Source organism: Castanea sativa, chromosome 6 (genome assembly GCF_040712315.1).
Source record: "Castanea sativa cultivar Marrone di Chiusa Pesio chromosome 6, ASM4071231v1".
Taxonomy (NCBI): Eukaryota; Viridiplantae; Streptophyta; class Magnoliopsida; order Fagales; family Fagaceae; genus Castanea; species Castanea sativa.
In genome coordinates, this window is record NC_134018.1 from 60,103,479 (window position 1) to 60,126,088 (window position 22,610).

The 22,610-nt window shown below is 36.4% G+C and overlaps 2 protein-coding genes and 1 pseudogene across 2 annotated transcripts; all 3 read left to right on the top strand.

Moving 5' to 3' along the window:
- Positions 1-2,904: 2,904 nt before the first annotated feature.
- On the top strand, positions 2,905-3,594 carry LOC142640296 (uncharacterized). Its single transcript, XM_075814362.1, has one exon. It carries the CDS (start codon positions 2,905-2,907, stop codon positions 3,592-3,594), a length of 690 nt encoding a protein of 229 aa, XP_075670477.1.
- A 1,944-nt stretch (positions 3,595-5,538) lies between these two features.
- Positions 5,539-6,685, top strand: LOC142640297 (uncharacterized). The gene is made up of 2 exons (XM_075814363.1): positions 5,539-6,081; positions 6,173-6,685. Exons 1-2 carry the CDS (start codon positions 5,539-5,541, stop codon positions 6,683-6,685), a joined length of 1,056 nt encoding a protein of 351 aa, XP_075670478.1.
- A 1,870-nt stretch (positions 6,686-8,555) lies between these two features.
- Positions 8,556-22,131, top strand: LOC142637850 (WD repeat-containing protein 26 homolog; annotated as a pseudogene).
- Positions 22,132-22,610: the final 479 nt, after the last annotated feature.

Sequence of the window (22,610 nt, forward strand, 5' to 3'; positions counted from 1 at the left end):
ATTTGTATTTTTCACACATACGTTTATGCGTTTTGTTTAGTGTTTCAGGAAAAATACGGGTTGATTCAATTGAGCTGCTGTCTACACTTGCAACTGATGGATAATAGTTAGGATTGGATTTGTTATAATGAAAATATTTTTGTAAAGGGTTTTTTTTTGTAAACTTTGAGCTTTTAGTTGTGTTTTGTCACGGATTGCCAAATGGAGAGTTTGTTAGGTTCTAAGTACTTAGGAACTAATGTATTAAAACTCTAATGTGTATTGTTGGTAAACCATGATCAAAATAGGTGTTTAGTCTTGTTTTAGACTTGCTCAAAGTATGTTATTTATGTAAAGTTGGAATCGAGTTAACTGCAGAAGTTATTATGCATTTCTGCCTGACTCGATCGATCGAGAATTAGACTTGACCGATTGAAAGTCGTGTAGATTATTTTTTTTACAGAATTTCCAACTCAGCCCTAAGCCCATATGACGTGTAGGGTTTTATGTTTTGCCCTAGGTATAAAAGGCAAACCTTAGCCACGTTTTTGGAGTTGCTCATATTGTTGTTTGTGTGAATCTCTTGTGAGATCTGAGAGGTGCTTGCCTTCACACAAGCTTAGGATTATCAAGAAGGAGATTTCTTCAAGAACTTGATGATTATTCAGTTGATGCCATAAGAGCTTAAAGATACACAATTGGGAGTGCTTGTACTTGCTGGAGAATCCAAGAAAGAAGGAGTCCAAGGTCTCGGAGCTTGCACGTGGTCGTGTCAGTAAGTTTTCTACTGATGGGTAACAATAGGATGTTAGTGGTCTAAGTCACTATTGTACAACTTCGATTCTTTCTTAGTGGATTCAGGTTTACCTTGAGGATAGCTAGGTTAAATCCTCCCCAGGTTTTTTATCGGTTTAGTTTTCCTGGGTCATCATATGTTTGTGTTTTTATATTCCGCACTTTGCATTGATATGATTATATGATTGTGTTAACTTAGATCTGAAATTTGGACTAAGTAATAACTTGGCTAAATAACTAGGTTAATCTGGTTGTGTTTAAGGGGTCTAAACAAATCTACAAATATACACCAATCAAAACTAGAAATCAACATACACCCACCAAAATTCAAAACCCAGAAATCAACATACACCAATAATCAAACCCAGAAACAGATCTACATATCCAGAAATTTGAACCCAACATATACCCACTAAAATCAAAAGATCTACATCTTCTTTGTTCACAAAATCAACACCAATCTCCAAGTTGGAAACCCACCAATCCATCGAAACACAAAATCAGATCCAACTTGGAAACCCATCGATCCCCACCATCCTCCAAATCCCACCATTCTCTTGAACCCACCATTTGGAATCACAACCCACAAATCTGCCACAGATTAGTGCACTAATCCGCCATTGATCAGTGCACCAATCTGCCACAAACCCAATCAACAAAACTCACAACCCACAAACCCAAATCAACAAATTACAAACCCCAAAGACGATGACATCATTGATCAATTCAAGAGAGGAGAATATCTGCATTTACTTGTGGTCGCACTCATAGCAGCAGTAACCTTCGCGGCTGGTTTCACCATGCCTAGTGGTTACATAAGCAAAAAGGGCCCAATCTAAGGCCTAGCAATTTTTACAAACAATTCAGCTTTCAAAGCATTTCTCATAAACAATACAATAGCAGACGCAAGACACAAGACAGTGATCAATTTGCTCTCTATTTATTTTGTTCATGCCCACCTTTTTCCGTCGTAGTGCAGACACAAGATAGTGATCAATTTACTATTCTAGGCTGCGTTTGTTTCAGTGTAAAATATTTTCTGAGTGTAAAATATTTTCAGGTGAAAATATTTTTAGGAAAATAAAATATTATCAAGTGTTTGGCTGCATTATGAAAATTATTTTAGAAAATATTTTCATGTGTTTGGTTGCATTCTGAAAATGCTATTTTTCTACTAGTTTCTCACATTTTCTCAACCATTTTCTTAGCTTTCAAACAAATTTCATAATAGAAAATTTCAATATATGAACTTAAAAGAAACAAAAATGAAAGCAAAACAAAACAAAAATCAAAACAAAACATTCATTAAACTCAAAAATTTGGTCAAACAGAGAGAGGGAGGAAGAGAGAGTGATCAACAATTGAGGGAAAGGGAGAGGTAGATCGAGACGACTACATGTACGAAAGGCTGCCGATGTTTTGCCATTTTTGTGGGGTTTTAGGGCATGATATTAGGCATTGTCCGACACACTTTGAAGCATCAAAGAAGGCTACCAATATGGACTATCAGTATGGGGACTGGTTGAAAGCATCAAGTGGAAGGAATAGATCCTCGCCGCGTTGGAGTGATGCTAGTTCGTCTGGAGATGCGTAGGGTGATAAGGAGGATTACGACACGATGAAGAACGATGAGATGAACGCAGCGGCGAATTCGGCGGCTAGGGTTTTGGCACCTAGTGACAAACCACAATCTTGGTTTGGTAAGAACGTAATGCACGGGGTTGATCAAAATTTTCAGGCAAATATCTTAGAGGGTATCGCGCATGAGGAATCTTGCATGGATAATCACGTGCCGTGTATAGTGCCAAAGGTAGATGCTGCTTCAAACTTGAATGTAGGAAATATTAATGGGCTAAAGGAAATCAATGAGGACATGGGCTTGTCTGTTACACGACCCATAAAACAAACAGCTAAGTGGACTAGAGTTAATAGAATGGAGGTTAGGCCGAATGATTTAACTCAATCCACTAGCATGATCATGTTTGGAAAAAGACCTGTGGAGGATATTTGGGACGTGAATAACGCAGCAGAGGCAGTAACGTTGTCTCAGAAACGCTCCAAGGTAGACATCAGCGATGGTGACTCTGACTTTATAGGGGCAGGGGTGGATGACCACCCTTACCAGGAGCAATGAAAATCCTCAGTTGGAATTGCCAAGGGCTTGGGAACCCTTGGATAGTTCGAAACCTTCGCAAAATCGTGAAGGAACAAGTTCCCTTTATCTGTTTTCTCATGGAAACTAGACTGGACAGAGAAGGTATAAATTACTGGTGCAAGGAACTCCCCTATAAGAACCGTTTTGTGGTGAAAAAACTGGGTCTTGGAGGTGGACTTGCTTTGTTGTGGAAGGAAGATATTGGGTTGGATGTTTTTAAGTTCTCAGACAACCAAATTTCCGCTACGGTAACTGAGAGTGATGGATACCAGTGGGTTTTAACCGGCTTTTATGGTTGGCCAGAGACTCAAGATCAATATAAATCCTGGGCTCTCCTCTCCCATATTTGTTCTCTTGTTGATGGTGCTTGGATGTGTATCAGTGATTTCAATGAGATGTTGAACTCGTCGGAAAAACTCAGTTGCAGACCAGCCCCACCTCGACAACTAGATGCGTTCCGTGTTGCATTGGAGCATTGTAATCTGGTGGACTTGGGTTTCATTGGCTATCCATTCACTTGGAATAATAGGCGACCAGGGGCAGCCAACACCAAGAAACGGTTGGACAAAGCGGTTGCGAACCAGGTGTGGCGATCTAAATTTCCTGGGACTACAGTAACCCATATTGTTTCGCATACATCGGATCATCTCCCTCTGATTCTTTAGAACTAGGTAGCTCCAAAATATAGCCATAAGGGGCGATGTGGCTTTAAGTTTGAAGAAGCTTGGCTCCATTGGGAAGGTTGTGAGAAGGTGATTTAGGAAGCTTGGGATTACGGAGAAGGAGGTAGTTTGGCCTTAGAAACAATTAGTAAGAAGATTGGCGGGTGTGCTTTTGAGTTGCTTGTATGGGGTGCCTCAAAAACTCACTCAGGTACAGAAGAAATAAAAAGCTTGCAAAAAAGAATTGAGGTGTTGAACCGGGCTCCACCAACGCAACAGAATAGGGGTGAATTTCTTCAAGCTAGCAAGGAGTTGGATGAATGGCTCAGAAAATAGGAAATTTATTGGGCTCAGAGATCAAGGGTTAATTGGATTAAACATGGTGATAAAAACTCAAATTTTTTTCATCTAAAAGCATCCCAATGCAGGCAGAGAAACCTTATCCAAGGAATTATGGACCCACAGGGTTGTTGGGTGGAGGATATGGAAGAGGTGGCAAGTGTAGCAATACAGTATTTCAACTATATATTTTTCACGGGCCCATGTACAAGAATTGAGGAATGCCTTGAAGCTGTACCACATAAGGTGACATTAGAAATGCAACAAATTCTAACCAAGGAGTTCAATGCAGATGAAATAAGAGTAGCTTTATTCCAAATGGGACCTACCAAGGCGCCTGGACCCAATGGTATGAATGCCCTTTTTTACAAGAAATTTTGGCATATTGTTGGTGATACTGTTGTATCTGCTGTTCTTGAGTTTTTTAATAATGGTCATATGTTGCCTGCAATAAATCATACCCATATTGTTCTCATCCCAAAAATTAAAAATCCTGTTAAGATGTCAGATTTTAGACCCATTAGCCTCTGTAATGTCATCTATAAAATTATTGCAAAGGTTTTGGCAAACAAGTTGAAACAGATATTACCTCAAATTATTGCCCCAACACAAAGTGCGTTTGTTCTAGGGAAATTGATCACAGACAATGTTCTTGTAGCTTATGAAACTTTGCATACGATGCATGGCCGAAAAAAAGGTAAAACAGGTACTTTAGCCTTAAAGTTGGATGTCCATAAGGCCTATGACAGGGTAGAATAGAGCTTTTTAAGGCAAATTATGCTGAAGTTGGGTTTCCCAGGAGTTTGGGTTGATAGAGTGATGAGTTGTATTTCTTCAACTTCTTATTTAGTTTTGATTAATGGTAAACCATATGGTATGATTACTCCACTAGGGGTCTCTGGCAGGGAGATCCTTTGTCACTTTATCTATTTCTTTTATGTGTAGAGGGTTTCACATCTCTTTTGCAAAAAGCAGAAATGAAGGGATATATCCATGGTGTTTCTATATGCAGGAGAGCCTTGAAAATCTCATACCTCCTGTTTGCTAATGACTCACTATTATTTTGCCAAGCCTCTGAAAAGGAGACATGGGAAGCTTTAGAGATTCTCAAAATATATGCAGAAGCATCTGGTCAATGCATAAATATGAAGAAGTCTTCAGTCTACTTTAGTAGCAATACATCTCCCCAAAAAAGGAAAATAATTGAAGCCATGCTTGGAGTGAATGAAGTGGAGAGGTTTGAGTCCTATCTAGGGTTGCCAACTTTGGTGAGGTGGAGTAAATATCATACTTCTTCTTTTCTCAAAGAAGAGTGTGGATAAAGCTACAAGGGTGGAAAGGAAAAATTCTCTCAAGGGCAGGAAAGGAAATTCTAATCAAAGCAGTGACACAATTGATTCCCACGTACATTATGAGTGTATTTTAGTTGCCTATCAAATTATGCGATGAACTTTAGTCCATGTGTGCTCAATTTTGGTGGGGATAGGTTGGAAATGAGAGGAAGATTCATTGGCTAGGCTGGGATAAATTAACTAGACCGAAGCTAGAAGGAGAGATGGGTTTTAAGGATCTACATCAATTCAATTTAGCAATGCTGGCAAAGCAGGGATGGAGGTTATGCAAGGCCAGGAATCATTGCTTTCCCAATGCATGAAAGATTGGTATTTTCCGCGAAACCATTTTTTGGAAGCCTCTTATTCGCCAAATAGCTCCTACACGTGGAATAGCATTATGGCAGCCAAACCTATTTTGCAAAGGGGGTCATGCTGGAGGATAGGCAATGGAAGATACATACGGGTTCTAAATGATGCTTGGATCCCTAACCACCCTACAAACAGAGTACTCCATCCAGCACCAAACATTGAAGAAGATATGAAGGTTTCTGAGTTGATAGACCAAGATTCAAGAGGGTGGGATCGAGAATTCATTTGGCGGAATTTTCATAGTGATGATGCTGAAGCCATATTGCGTGTACCTTTGAGCTACAGAGTTATATCTGATACAGTGGTCTGGATTGGTGAGAAATCGGGTGAGTATTCTATGAGGTCTGGATATCGTGAAATGAGAAAGGCATGCAAGGAAATGGACTGGATTGAAAGCACCCGGGGAGTTGTGGGAGGAGGGGTGTGGAAAATGTTGTGGAAGCTAAAGGTGCCAAACAAGATTAAGGTTTTTGGCTGGTGGGCTTGTTGCAACATCCTACCAACACGGGTAAATTTGTCTAAGAAGCGGATTATTGCAGGCAATAGATGTGAAGACGGAACCGGAAACTGAAATCCACGCATTATGGAACTGTGGCGTGGCGCAGGACATTTGGGCTTGTTGCTCGGCTAGACTGCAGAAGTGCCAAGTGGGTCAGGATGATATGCTACAATTGTGGGAAGAGTTGATCGCTAGGCTAACCATTGATGAGTTGGAATTGTTTTTAGTGCAGGCTTGGATAATGTGGAACCAAAGAAACGCTATGGTCCGTGGAAAACATTGGCAGGCACTTAGGATTCTGAATAGAAGGGCAGAAGATTATTTGGAGGAATTTAAGAGCGCTCAATCTCGTCTAGTCACAAGACCCCCAAACTTGAACCCGATCTGTTGGAGACCACCACCTCTGAACCGGTTCAAACTAAACTTCGATGCTGCGATATTTGAGGGTGAAGAAGCTTCTGGGTTCAGTGCAATAATTCGAAATGAGCGCGGAGAAGTTATGGCGGCTTTTTCAGGCAATGGACCACTGGTGTCTTGCAGCGAGGAAGCATGAATTCTTGCGTGTCGGTGAGCAGTGGAGTTTGCGTTGGAGTGTGGCTTTAGGGAGATGGTGGTTGAAGGAGACAACCAATCGGTCTTGCCTGCATTGGAGCTGAAGAAAAATCTATCATCTCGCCCAGGCCATAAATCCAAGATGTACTCTATCTGCTTAATGAGTTTAGATGGGCACAAGTGCTGTTTGCTAAAAGGAGTGCCAACATAGTAGCCCACTTGTTAGCTAGGCAGGCCAAGAACGTGTCTCATGATGTTATCTGGATGGAGGAAACCCCTCCACCTGTAGTGCAAGCCGTGTACAATGACTCTGTTTCCATATTAATGAATTATGAGGATGTTTCCCTCTTCTAAAAAAAAAAAAAAAAAAAATATTGGGAAACCTCGTAGCTTTCCTTCTGCTTTAATTTTGTTTTAGCATCAAAACTTTTGGACATGAAGGAAAAAGAATTAAAATCAAAAGTAAGGAACTTCGTCTTAAGGTTATCAGTTAAAAAAATGCAATTCTTTTTATTTTATTTTTTATTTTTTATTTTTATAGAATACCAATCATCCTTTGTGTTAAAATACTTAGTATTTTCAAAAGAAAAAATAGTGGGTTAATCCTACATCGAAAAATAAGTGTGAGTTAAAAGAGGTTTAAAACATGTGTTACATATCCAAGATTTAAGTTCTTTTGGATATACACTACTGTATCTTTCTTTAAGACCTTCTCCCTTTTCTAGTGTGTGTGTGTTAAAATACTTAGTATTCCCAAAATGTAAAACTATCATATAATTTTACTCCAACTAAAATTCTATTACCATGAGTTTCAACAATTCAATATTTATTTTAATTTTTTCGATTATCTATAATAATTTCGTATATATAGTAAAACTGACAGATTACATACTCTATTAAAGTTTCAAGTGGTTTAATAACTAATTAATTATTAAGAACATTTTATAATATTAGCAAAATATAATTTTTTTTAGAGTAATATTACAATCACACACTATTCTACAAACTTTTGCTACGACAAATTTTTACTTGTTCTTATTTGAGCTCATTACTGATAATACTTTTTCAATTATCAATAACTACTTATTACATCAGCATTGCTCTAAAAAAAAAAGATAACACGTGATATTTTAGCAAATTGTATTTTTTTTTTAAATTTTTATTTGAGGGAAGCAAATTGTATTCTTTATCTTGGGAAAAATGCCTCTTGATGGGTAAAAAAGTAATTCTAAATGTGAGTTCAGATTAAACCATCATAAGCTTATTTTTCAGTTTGTTTTATAGTCTTGGGGACAGTCTATACAGATTCTGGACAGTTCAGATGTAGAAAGCATACGTAACGTAACCCAAAAACAAACGCGTATAAGAATCGCAGATTGGGTGCCCCACTTTGCTTTGCTTGGGACCAAAGCTCAATTCTCATTCGTACCCTTTCTGTCTGTCTGTATCCTATTGAATCTCTCTCTCTCTCTCCCCTTATCTGAAAACCAATACCCATAATTTTCCAGCAACTTCCCGTTCTTCCAATATTCAGGTAAATCCAAAAAACAAAATCTTTTTTTTGACCCCGCTTTTAATTCCCATATGTTTTTATGCTTTAATCTTTTTTTGCGCTTTGAGACATGAGTTTGCCTTTGCTATATAAAATTCAAACTCTCCGTACAAAAAAAAAAACAGGTTATATCAGAGTGTGATTATAAAAAGAAATTATGATGCTATAAATATATTCTATTTATTAAAAAAATAAAAATAAAAAGGAGCTTTTATAAAAAAAAGATGAGATAATAAGAAAAGTATTAGATATTCTTTAAGCGCAAAAAAATGTCGATCCCTCCTCTTACATTAATAGTAAACCTTACTATAAATTTAATATGCAAATTTTACCATAAATGTGAAGAACAACAGCACAATTCTTTGTGCTTTGAAAAGTATCTATGAATTACTGGAGACAATAATAACCAAAAAAATAATTGAAAATAGAACTAAAGAGAACAACAGCAAAGGGGTTGGTGAGTTGGTGAGTTTAGAAGTAGTATAAATGAACCAAGTCTCTCCATACAGAGTTGTGCTGCTCATATCTCTCAGAGTTATCTCAAAGCATTCTCTTTCTCTTTCTCTTTCTCTGCCAAACGTCCCTCGTTCCTTCGTTTCTCTCTCCTCACGAGGTAAAGCTCTGCATTCATTTTCTCCATTTCCATTCTTCCCATCTCTGCCTCTTCTTCTTGCTGTTTGTTCTCTTTCTGTGTATGTTTTCCGTTTGTTTCTCGAGAAAATTGGAGGAAATACATGAATCGGTGATCTGGGTTTTTTTGGAAAATAGAAAATATATTTATAGCATCATAATTGCTTTTTATAATCACGCTCTAATAGCAACTGTTTTTTTTTTTGGTCTTGATGCTTTTTGATAAGAACTGGTTATGGTCAATTTAGATTTTAAGAAAGTAAACAAATCATGGTTTTCTCTGTAACGTGTTGTTGCTTGTGCCACTGGGATGATCACTTGCTTCTCCATAGTGCATTATCTTGCAATTTGAGTTATTTTTATATATTTCAATTACTAAAGTTTTGAAACTAGGTAGTAAGTTTAGTTGAATTTATTAGAAACTTTTGAAATGATATGTGTGATGTAATTTGTTGTCACTGAAATGATAGCAAGCAATGTGTGCAACCAACATAGAACTGTGGTACATTTGTACCGAACTTTAGAAACATCACCAACATAGATGAATAATTTTGCCCAAGTATTCTAATTTTCTCTTTACATTTAGAAATTTATTGTCAATATTGTACTCGATGAAAATAGCCAAGTTATTGTTTTGCATTTGTTGATAGTGATGAGGGTCTTTGCGATTGCCTGTTTTATTTGTTACAATCAATTTTAGGAATTTATGACCAATCCTGACTTTTTTATGCAGGGAGTTATTTCTTGTGATTTATTGGAGGCAGCTTTTAAGTTATCTCTCCTTATTGTTTGTCTGTGGTAATAATATATGGGCTGAGGTGCACATTTCATGGGAGGTGTAGAGGATGAAGAACCAGCCACGAAACGCGTGAAATTGTCCACTGAAGAATTGAGAGGTCTTTCTAACGGTTCATCTCTTATAGAGCCCGTATCTGGCTCTTCAAGTGACTTGATGGGTCGACCCCTGTCATCTGAAGGGGACAAAGAGGTTGTTGGTTCAAAAGGAGTTATTAAAAGGGTTGAGTTTGTCCGTATAATAGCCAAAGCATTATATTCTCTTGGTTATAAGAAGAGTGGTGAACGTCTAGAGGAAGAGTCTGGAATACCCTTACACTCCTCTGTGGTAAATCTGTTTATGCAGCAAGTACTTGATGGCAATTGGGATGAAAGTGTTCTCACATTAAAAAAAATTGGACTACTAGATGAAAGCATTGTTAAATCAGCCTCTTTTCTTATTTTGGAGCAGAAGTTTCTTGAACTTTTAAATGCAGAAAAGGTCATGGATGCCTTGAATACATTGAGGACTGAGATAACTCCTCTATGCATTAATGGTACTAGAGTTCGTGAACTTTCTTCCCGTGTAGTTGGCCCTTCACAGTTTGTTCTAGTTGGGTCTCACAGTCAAGACATTTTGAGGGCAAAATATAGGTCAAAGCTACTGGAGGAATTGCAGAAACTGCTTCCCCCAACCATTATGATACCTGAAAGAAGGTTGGAACACTTAGTCGAACAGGCACTTCTTTTGCAACAAGATGCTTGCCCTTTTCACAACTCTTTGGATAAGGAAATGTCATTGTATACTGATCATCAGTGTGGAAGAGATCAGATTCCTTCTCAAACTTTACAGGTTAGGGAAAATCTTTTCTGTTCGAGGGTGTAAGCTTCATAAATAGTTTTTATTCATGTTTACCTTTTGTTCTTGGTTGACAGTATCCTGATGCACTTGTACTTTTCTTTGTGGTTATGATGTACTTGTTAGTAGCAACCAGTCTTAGTAGTATGTAATGTATGTGTTGGGTCATTATTGTTCTCTTATGTCACGAGAAGTGTACTTTTCTCATTATATGTAACATCACAAGTCGTTTACCCAGTGTACAATCAATTAACTGCAAGTTATTGGTTATCAATTACCAATCAAAAAGTTATTGGTTATCAGTTGACTATTTATTTTGTGAGGTTTTTCAAAGGTTGATGTTATTGCTTGAAGCTGACGTAAAGGAGATGAATTTATTTTTCTTTTGTGGCTGATCAGAAGTATTGCAGCAGCCTCACGAATGAGGTTTCAGGATGAAAGGTTTAGGGGAGGCCCATGATCCAATCAGGGCTAGGATCATGAATATGTTAGCTTCCAATCATATTCATGTCTGTTCCGAAGGGCCAGCTAGGATCAGGAACATGTTCTTGGAAGTTGGTTTCCTTACAAGATATGAGGATGGTGGAATGTCCAATGACTCCAATCCTTCAGATGCTCTTGTGTCTAGCAAGGAATTTGAGACTCAAATGAAGAGATTTTGATGCAGGACAACCTAGGCTTCCCACCTAGATTAGTCCCACTGTAGACCTTAGGCTTCCCACCTAAGGTGTTTGGATTCACCATCAAACAAACACAATGCAATTTCTGCAAATAATTTGAATAATAATAATAATAATAATAATCATAGTCTGTCCATACAAAAGAAATTATCTGGAGCTTTATATGCAGCTTCCAAGAATCACAAAGATAAGGATAAACTCTCCTAAACAAATCCTAAATAATTTCAAATACTAATCTGATAATTCTAAAAAATTTCAAATACTAATTCGATAATCCTAAACAAAGGATAATGATGAACTAATCTTAACCAAACTTAAATACCAATCCAAACTAAACAAATAACTACGTTACAATCTGAAATTATCCATTGAAAATTTAAAATGAAATGTTGAACTAGCTTTTGGTTATGCTCCTGCATTATACTCCCTAGGTTTAAGAAACCTTGACCTCGAGTTTTGTAGTGATGAAGAATTAAGACTTTGATGCTTAATACTTCCTTCAGATCAGAAATCACCCTAGGAAGCACTGAGAGTAGAATAACCTTCAATTCCACGACACCATAGAACTCCTCTGGAAACACAAAATCAATGTGTTGAACAGGCACAATTTTATCTTGAACCATAGTATCAACCTTTTGGACTTCATCAACCTGTAGATGTTCATCAACCTCATGGATCATGAAGGGCTCAGTAGCACTTTCATCAAAATCAACCTCCACATCAAGGGCACACTCTAAATCTTTGCTAACTTGTTGAAATTTCTCTTCTTGCGTAAACTCTATAATAGGTTCTTCTTGCTGCATGAATGTTGAAACATAATCTATTGGCACTTGTACGTCTATTTCAACATTAGTCTTTGGTGGAACTTGAGCATCCTTTTTCTGAGTAGAAGAGTCTAGCAAAACCTTTATTAGTTTTCTTAAGTTTTGAGCTATGGCGGTGAGTTCTTGACGGAAAAATGAGGTGTTTTCTTGACGAATACTATTTCTATGGTGTAGAAAATTCCTATGAGAGGATTGAGGTTGATAATTCTCTTGATAGCATTGGGGAACATATATCTCTCTAAGTATTTGCTTCATTTCATTCCAATCAGTTATGGCAAGCTTGCTCCTTCCTTTGGATGATTCTCGATACTACGCCAAAAGTCTCTAGCTCTAATTTTCTATTTCAACCTGGCAAACCAAACCTTATTAGCATCTGGCAGACATATTTGATCAAAGAATTGATCCATCTCATCTAGCCAATTAATGAAGTTCCATGGATCTGGACATCCATCAAATATTGGTGCTTCTGAGACTACCATGATTCACTGGAATAGATCTTCAAAAATCTGAAATGAACATGGGCTTGGTAATCTGGGCTTTGGCTGGTGCTGATCATTATGTGGGGCTTGTTGAGCGTGGCTTGTAAGTGAACTCTAGTGTTTGCTGGAACTTTTCAGCCTTTTGACTTCCTTTTTTTGGAAATACAATAAAGAAAGAACTACAGTATAAAACTAAAATCTACTGAACAGACGTCAAACATTGAAACACCGAAACTAAAGAAAGAAGTTCAGAGTAAACTAAGAAAGAAGAAACTTCAGAGAGAGCAGTCATGAAAGCTTCACTGGGTTCCTCAAAGCAGAGGCAGCATGAACTCATTGGCAATGGCTAGTGGTGGTGCTCGAAGGTGGAGATCAAAACTTGCAAGTTAGATCTCGGTGGCTGGTGGTGGAACTCCGAGCTTCGTGAAGCGGCATGGGGAGATCGGTGATGGCGGATCTCAGTGGCGTTGCTCCAATAGTGACATTGGCGGCTGCTTGTTGACTTTCAAACTCTCTTTCTCTTGATCTGACGGGCTGGGGTTGTGGTGCAATTTGGGTTCTTTGTTTCTGAGCAGATATGGCTTGATTGGTGGTAATATGCAAAAATCTTGTGAGACATGCTTGGAGTGTTAATGATCGTGGGTTGTACTGCTGGTTAGGCTGTAGAGTTGATCAAAGTGGCTGGATGTTTCCTGTTTGGCTTGAAAGGAGTTCGCAGTGATGTTGGATTGACAGTGGTTGAAAGAACGAAGAGATTTTGGGTTGCTGAAATTTTGATTGATCGAATTGAGCTCTGATACCAAATTGATGCCGGACAACCTAGGCTTCCCACCAAATTGAGCGCTGAAATTTTCATGTATTCTTGAATACATGATCTAGATTCTTTAACTTTTACGTCCTTTCATCCTCTTCTTTTAACTCTATACTACTATATTTTTTACTTAATCCACAAGCAGCACTTGTTCTTCAATCCTAAACGTGCAACCCTCTTTTCATAATCCTAGAATGTCTATTGACTGTAAGGCCTGCACGGAAGCATCCCAAATCAAAATGTAGGTTCAGCTATGTGGCTTCAGGAATTCCTGTGACTTTTACCTTCATACTCTTCCATGAACCCTGTCAGTAATCTCTCTCCACTTATTATTATTATTAACTATTACTTTACAAGACACCTGATAAGCTTAAGATTCCTAAAGTTATTGTGTGTCCTAATTGAAAAACAAAAGAATGATTCAGAGTTATTCTACAACTTTACTAGGTAAATAGAATGATCAGTATAGGACACTTATCCAGCAATATCAGAAAAAGTGGCATTATGCAGTACTAATTTGTCTTTAGAAGGCCATTAAAGGCAGCTAAAAGTGAATGAATAAGGATTCAAAAACACTGTGCTATGCATGAAATTGAGGATCTCTTGATTAGGTGTTCAGCTTACATCAATTTGATGACATTCTGATTCACTTGGAACACATACATTTACCTTATAGTTAAGAAAGCAAATTAGAGGGTTTATAATACCTTAAGATACTCTTTACTTGATTGTGGTAAGCGCACTTAGTTGTTAGCTACAAATGCTTCAAGATGTCGATTTATATCTATTTTCCGCCCTTTATAAAGCCTCATTAAAAAAATAAAAAAATAAAGAAAGAGAGAAAAGTTTCTTATGCATGAGAAATTTATTTCTCTTATAGTAGTGAGGTCCCTAAAGGGAGGGAATGAAGGTTTTGGTTTGGGTTAAACCTACAACTTCTGTGACCCTTGGTTTTGGGTTATTTCCACATTTGTACTTATTGATAATAATTCATGATCTTTTCCAATTTCTCTGTTTTGTTTCTTTTCTGGTGAATTTGTTAACCTTTACTGGACTATGCATTTGCTTTAGTTAAAGCTGCTATTGTGAATTTGGTATCTACATGTCATTAGATCTCCATCTTGAATCTCTCTCTTTTATTTCTATTTGAGTAGATATTACGAGACCACAGCGATGAAGTCTGGTTCTTGCAGTTTTCACATAATGGGAAGTACTTGGCTTCATCATCAAATGATCGTTCAGTTATCATATGGGAGGTAAGATTGATACTTTTAATGGGTTTAGATTTGACTGTATTGTGATCTCTCTCTCTCTCTCTCTCTCTCCTCTGATAAGTAATAAATTTTATTTTTAAAGAGGCACTAGCTCATTTACACAAATGTATACATGATGTAGTCCTAAAGAATTACAAAGAATAAAATTTACAAGCACAAATCAATGAAAATTACAATAGAAAGATTGTTACTATAACCCAGGGAATGGGGGCTATTTAAACATGATCTTGTGAAAGACAACTTTAGTCGAACAACCAAGGTTCCAGATCTTCAAATGTACAATGATCCCTCTCTCTGCCACAACATACATTAATGGGCTAGTTTCCAAACAAAGGATGAGCGTTTCCTAAACCAATTAACCGATTCCTCTATCCATATAATAGATAAACAATTCTGTTAGGCATTATCCAATGAACTCCAAACACTTAGACCATTTGTGCCATCACAATGCAACAACAAATGGTCCACCGTCTCACTGTTTCCCTACACTTGCAACGCCAATCTATTAGAGTAATTCCTTTCTTCATGAGATTATTGCATGTGTGGTTGTTAGTATTTGATGAATCGTATTGAGTATTGTAAGATATATATCAAATGTTTGCAAAAAGTTCTGAATCATTTGGGTGTATTTTCTTTGACAGATTTGTTAGATAGTTGTACTTTAACTGCTTTATAGTTTTTGCTGTTTTTTCTGGTTCCTTATTACACTTCCTATGTGCTTTGCTTTCGTGTATTCTTTTCTTTATTCAATGAAGTTATATTACTTATCAAAAAAAAAAAAAAAGGTTCTGAATCATTTGGATGTATCAAAGATGCTCATAAATTTTACGTTGTGAATTGTTTCGAATTGGTGAGTTGTAACCTCTTATATGGTACCTGAGGTTTTGCTTATTCAACTTAAAAAAAAAAAAAAAAATCCTTTTGATCTTTTGTTTCTTTCATTCATTTTTTTTCCTTCCAAAAAGAGTAGCCATCCAAGAGACCACGCTCTGGCCCCTCTCCTCCCTTTTGTTTTTATCTTCTGTTGTTTTTTCCATCTATAATCTTTTTATTTTCAGCTACTCCTAGGCATGCGCATAAACCACTTAGTAATTTTCTACTAATTACTAAGTGGTCTATGCATGCCTAGGAGTAGCTGAAAAAAAAAAAGAAAAGATTATAGATGGGAAAAACAGTAGAAGATAAATAAAAAAATAAAAAAAAACCCACTTAGTAATTTTCTTCTACTATATAATGAAAAAGGTAGTCCTACTTGAGATTGAAACTCTTTTATATATATTATCTTGATATTTTTTTTCCTGCGTATTTGGAGATTTTTGGATACTTTGAGTTAGACTGTGTATTTTAGTTTGTGATCTTTAATTTATATTGAATGAATTATCTTTTTAATGTTAGTTGCGTTTAGATTGTCCGTTGGTAGTACTAAATAAGATGTTGTGTTAATTAAAGAGATGATAGAGAGTATAATGTTGGATAGGATAGAATGACAAAGAAAAATACATGTAGTCGACCTTGATTAGTTTGTGGAGAATCCATAGCAGACCCCAAAGTTTTGGGACAACTTTTGGACTAAGGTTTGTTGTTGTTGTTGTTGTTGTTATAGTTACTTTTAGATAGTCCATTTAAATGTTCTGACTTTTGAGTATACTCCATTTAAATGTGAATTGTTAATTATCTATTTCTTATTACTTGAAATTATATAATAATTTACTAAATCACGGAAGTTGCAAATACGTTTTCATTTGCCTATTTATATTTCTTAAATCTTATCTCATAAATGATGATAAAATATGTCAATAATTGATTGTGTTTCAAGTTTATATGTGTATAGTTATAATTCTTTATAAATTTTATTGAATGTTCATGTACCTTAAGATACACGGTACACAAAATATTGATAAATCAATGCACAATTCAATTCCTATTTTGATGACTATGATCACATATTAAAATTGTGCCCCATGTTGGTTGTCCACACAAAGAACTCTTTTTGTAGCCTTACCACATCAAATGCATTTTCTAGGGAACTTCACATAACTGGAGCATTTCCATGCCTCATAATATGGGTGAACATCAAACCCAACATTTCCATTTAACCTCCTTCACACTCAATCAGGGCCTGCTTCACTTGGGAGGTTGTAATACAAAATAGCAATTCTACTTACTCCGATTACCAATCATTAACATCATGGATAATCTTGATGTTTCATGAATGTGCCCTCTAAGTGAGAGCTGACTGAAGCATCCTTATCAACTATAATTACATATAGCTCCAGGTACTTCTCTTTTAAGGATTGATTTCCACACCACTTGTCGTGCAAAAACCTCACCTGACTTCCAATCATTAACATCATGGATAATCTTGATATTTCATGAGTCTGCCATCTAAATGAGAGTCTGAAGCATCCTTATCAACTATAATTACAAATAGCTCTGGGTACTTCTCTTTCAAGGATTAATTTCCACACCACTAGTCTTGCAAAAACCTCACCTGATTTCCAATCATTAACATCATGGATAATCTTGATAATAATATGAGTGTGCCCTCTAAGTGAGAGTTGACTGAAGCATCCTTATCAACTACAATTACATATAGCTCTGGGTACTCTTTCAAGGATTGATTTCCACACCATTTGTCATGCGAAAACCTCACTTGACTTCCATTCCTTAACACAAACTGCACGCCCCCAAACCCATACTAATACTCCTTTGTAAGGTACAACTCTATGTGCTTCTCAACTCCCTCATTGACTTGACAACCAGTCTCCACAAATGAGTATCTGCCTACCAAAATCACCATAGCAGTTTTACTAAAGGTGCTTAGCTTGCACACCCCCAAACTCCCATTAGAGGCAAAAGGACATACTCGTTTCCAATCCCTAAGATTGAGTTTGAACTCGTCACCCAGGCAGCTCCGTAAGAAATACCTTTGCAATATCTCCAATATGTTCGCCCCAAGAGAAAGGATGGTGAAAACTGAAAACTTACTTATCAAATCCAAATGGGCAGCACATCAACTGGGGACAAAGCCTTATTAAGTGGAGGTTACTAGTTTGAATCTCCCATTGGGGCCCTTAGACAAAACTTATAAAATATAAAGATAATAAGTTGGTAAACTGGAAAGCGTATTCCCCCTTTTGACAAATACAATGTTTCCAACTCGATAGTCTATGTTTCATTTCCTCTAAAATGGTGTTCCGTGCCACTTGCTCTAAAAGGTGATCTAAAATGCATACTTGAATAATTCAAGGGCAAGCCGCCAATCATACAACAAAAATGTTCTCCAAAACATCAGTGTCTTTAACCTTAATCAATGTCTCCAACCCCTCCTACTGTTCAAGTTCACTCTTACTGAGGTTCATTTTTAGGCCTGTTACATCTTCGAATCATGTTAACATCATCCTAATGTGAAGAAGTTGTTTCATGGTAGCATCACAAAACAAAATTGTGTCATCAGCAAATAGTACGTGGGAAACCAAAAGGCTGTTTTCTCCATTCCTAACTCTAAATCCAGAGATTAAACTCCCTGCTTCAGTTCCCTTCAACATTCTACTCAACACCTCCAAAACCAGAATAAAAAGTAGCAGTGAGAGAGGATTACCTTGCCTTGGTTCTCTTCAACATTTTACTCAACACCTTCAAAACCTGAATGAAGAGTAGCGGTGAGAGAGAATCACCTCGCATTAAGACTTATCAAGTTATTAAAAAATCCTGCTGGGGAGCCATTTACCAACATGGACAAGTGCTGCACTATTATGAATTATAGCTTTCTTATTTTAGTTATGAAGAATGTCTCCCTTCTTTTTTCCTATCTATGATGGTTTGCATCTCTCTCCTGCAGTCACATGCCAGAGTTCATTATTGTTGTTTGCCCCTCCATATTTAGTTATTTATCAGCACTGAGAAGTGCACCCCTGTCATGAATTATAGCTTTGTGATTGTAGTTATGAAGAGTATCTCTCTTCTTCTTTCTCATTGATGATGATTTGCATCTCTTCCGCACTTACATGTCAGAGTTCCTAATTGACGTTTGCTCCGTGTTTCTGGATTAAATATCAAATCAATTCTTGGTATGGTGTGGTGACATTCTGATATTGGCGTTGTTTGGTCAGATGTAACAGTATTGCTTTGTCTCTGTTGTAATTTTCTCCTTTTTGCACTTAAAAATGAGGTTTGGTCCCAAAAATCAAGAGTTTGACTTTGAAGTCATGGTTTTAACCTTTTCTGGAGCTGCAATCATTTGATAAATATTTTACAATTAAGCAGGGAACAATTGCATTGGACTAAAAGTGCTGAAATACTTAACCAATTGAGCTACCAACTAAATTATGGCTTAACATATTATGCTTCTGTTAGTATCTCATCTTGTTCAGATAGGGTGGAACCTGTACCTCCTGGACGGGATAGCCGTTTATATTAATATATATATATATATATATATATATATATATATATATATATATATATATATATATATATATCCTTGTGCTCATCTTGTCTTAATATATTAGGTTGGTTCCATAAAGGGCAAATTTTTTAAGATGTCTTCTAGAATACAAGTGATCGACCTTGAATAAATTGTTTAGGATCAATTGCTGATCCCAAAAATTTGGGACTAAGCCTTGATTGTTGTTGTTGTTGTATTGATTTTGAATGGCTTGATTGAAAACCTTGCCAGATGGAGTAGTGAAGTTTTGGCCTACTTAGAAGTACAACTACAAAATGAGCATAATGGAACAAAAAAGCAGTTAAAGATGGCTCAGTGATGAAGATATTGAATTAGAAATGAATGCACTTGTGCTGTTACCAATCAAGGTCAAGCTGAGAGATAAATCACTCAAGATAGTTGGTGATGTGTTCTCTGTTAATGGAAGCTGTTTGTAACATGATCAAATATGCCTGTTGAATGGTTGGTGCTGATTGATTTTGTTGGACCTGAACGATTTTAATGCTGTTGAAATTGATGGATGTTGACTCTTGAGAACAGAAAATTCTTAGGTAGTCTCGGAGTATAGTGAAATGATGCTTCCTCTTCTCACATTTATGGTAGACTTCACCATGAATTTAATGAGCAGACTCCACCATGAATGTGAGAGGAAAAAGTTCCATTCTTCGTGCTCCGATAGTACCTAAGAATTACACCTTGAGAACATTAACACGGATAAATGTTAAGAATTTTTAGGATTAAATTTTTTTTTTTTGTAAGTAATGAAAATTTTATTGAAACCAGGAAAACAGCCACCCAAGAGTACATGATGTATACAAATGGTGACAATACAATCATGCACACAGATTACAATGATCAATCAAATCGAAAAAAAAAAATCAAACAGAAAAAGTAACAACCCACAACAGACATCCAATCCAACAAGGTTACAGGCTATTCATTTTCCTTAGTTGGTTATGAAGCTATTTCCTTTCCTTATTTTATGAAATTTGGAGAAAACGAACTGAATTAGAAAAGGAAGAGTGAAAAGCCAAAAAAAAAAAATCAAATATGATGAAATAATTGAATCGAGAATGTCATATGGGGTACGTTAAAAATACAAAAACAAATGAAAAAGGACGAGAAGTCAAACAAGGGAGTTACGGATCTGGAAAAAGAAGATAAAGAATAGGATTGGGAGGAGGAATGGTGAGAGAGACATGAAAAAGTTGTATAAAAAAATGGGTGAGAGAGACATGAAAAATGGGTGAGAGAGATGAATTAGTTGATGCTTACGTGAGATGAGTAAATGGGAAGCTTCTAGGAAGGTGCTCCCCGTTTATAAATGTCATTATATTCTTTATTATTTGCAAAAATGCCATTTCATCAATTCATTAGAAAAGTCTTTAAAAAAATTTATTTGATAATCGATTTGAAAATTTTAGTTTAACAATAATATAATAAGTAATAACATTATTATCTCTCTTTTAATAAAATAATAACTTTGTTATTATTATTATTACAATATATATATATATATATATATATATATATATATATCTCTCTCTCTCTCTCTCTCTCTCTCTAGTGCATAATCCTGAAACAGTGCACCGGTACACACTTGAACCGAAACATTCCATTCCAGTAGCCAATTCGGAACAGTCACCAGAACAGAATTCAAAACCTTGCTATGTATTGCTTGATATTGACTCTGAGTAACCTAAGTGTTGATATGCCGATTTCTAGGTTTTATCCCTCCCATCTTGGTGCTAACTCTTAAGCTCTATCCATTTTTGTCGGTTTTGTTTCCCGTGCCGTAAATCCTTTTGAGAATTCTGTGTTGCATCATGAAGGCTTGGATTAAGATCCTATCATTCTAAAATCTATCCATTAGTAGGAGAAAATTACCATTTTGTTATTGTCAAAAAGATAAGGTTTTACTTTTTTTTAAGTATTTAGAATCTGGTATCATTATTTAGAAAATTACCATTATTTAAGTTAAAAAAGGGAAAAGAACCCAAAAGCGCTAGAGCTTTGTTTCTTGGACTCGACACTTTTTACTCTTGTAGAAGATCTGAAGTATTAGCCTTTGGAAATTTTTGCAAAGGGGTGGTCTAAGTTTTGTCATACATATTATACATTTTTTTTGTTTGTAGGTTGATGTGAATCGTGGTGTGTCTATGAAGCATAGATTATGTGGTCATTAGAAATCTGTCTGCTCTGTTTCATGGAGTCCCGATTGCAATGAGCTCCTTACCTGTGGAGTGGAGGAAGCTGTCAGGCGCTGGGATGTTTCTTCTGGTGAGTGCCTTCATGTTTATGAGAAAGCTGGTGTTGGCCTGGTGTCTTGTGGATGGTCTCCAGGTGGCAAATGGATATTCTCTGGTGTCAATGACAAGAGTATTTGCATGTGGCACCTAGATGGGAGAGAGCTGGAGTGTTGGAAAGGGCAAAGAACTCGAAGGATATCTGATTGGAAATAACGAGTGATGGGAAGCAGATTATAAGTATGTATAAAGAAGATGCCATACTATTACTTGACAGGGAAGCAAAAGTCGAAAGAGATATTGAAGAGGTTCAAACAATAACATCATTTTTATTATCGAGGGATAATAGGTTCTTACTGGTTTAGTCTTCTAAATCAAGAAATTCATCTGTGGAACATTGAAGGTGACCCCAAGCTTGTTGCCAAGTATATAGGTCATAAATGTGCCGGTTTGTGATTAGGTCTTGCTTTGGTGGACTTGCACAAGCTTTTATCATTGGAAAATTTTATTTGTGCAACTGTGATATGTAAAATCACTCTCACATGTGAAAGGATCATTAAATATCACAGATATACCTAATACCAAATCCATGATTGGATAAAAACTTAGCATATTGTGATTGAATATAGGGACGATGATAGCTAGAGTAAATATAGGGATACAATGGAGTGGGGAAGACTTAGGACCAGGTGTGTTTAAACTACAATGAAGTGGATTGGAGTAGCTGAGGAATAGGATAGCTACAATTGGGAAAATCCACCTGAAAGATTTGTTAAATCCCTATACTTACTTGATGTTCATTTTAGTTGTAAAAAAAATTGCCCTTAACATTGCTCTAAAACGAATTCTTTACTTCCCCATTCCATTTTAACAATTACAAAGGGTTCTATTAGGAAGCTGATCAACTGAGCTATTAAATCTATTGGACTTACACCTATTTTAAACCCCATTTTACGCTGAACTTTGCAAGCTGCTCTTGCAACAACTCTCTAGAACAAATGAAGGTTCATTTCTTCTTCAAAGTAACTGAAGGGACATTTGGTGTTCTTTATATCCATTTAGTATGCTAATTTACGCTTTCTGTGGCAATCCTTCAAGTGGGCACCTTAAGTCATTTGATGGATGGACCTTCATTTTACATATGTTAGGGTCATATTTTCTATGTATTGGCTTATCATTTGATAAAATATATTTTACTTATAAGTTGAGTTTAGTGTATCAAGAAGTATGTGAAGTCTACATTCTGAGTGGTATCATTAAAGTTATGAAGATTTGTCCAAGAACAAGTAAAGAAAAGCAATTTCATTAATTTTCAACACTACTCTCAATACTAGCATCTAGTGAAGTTTA

What these genes read in the sequence shown, in the direction of transcription:
- LOC142640296 (XM_075814362.1), top strand. Translation starts at nt 2,905, where the DNA reads ATGAAAATCCTCAGTTGGAATTGCCAAGGGCTTGGGAACCCTTGGATA.
- LOC142640297 (XM_075814363.1), top strand. Translation starts at nt 5,539, where the DNA reads ATGGAGGTTATGCAAGGCCAGGAATCATTGCTTTCCCAATGCATGAAA. An exon ending in AAATGTTGTGGAAGCTAAAG is followed by an intron (nt 6,082 to 6,172) that starts GTGCCAAACAAG and finishes GGATTATTGCAG; the next exon opens with GCAATAGATGTGAAGACGGA.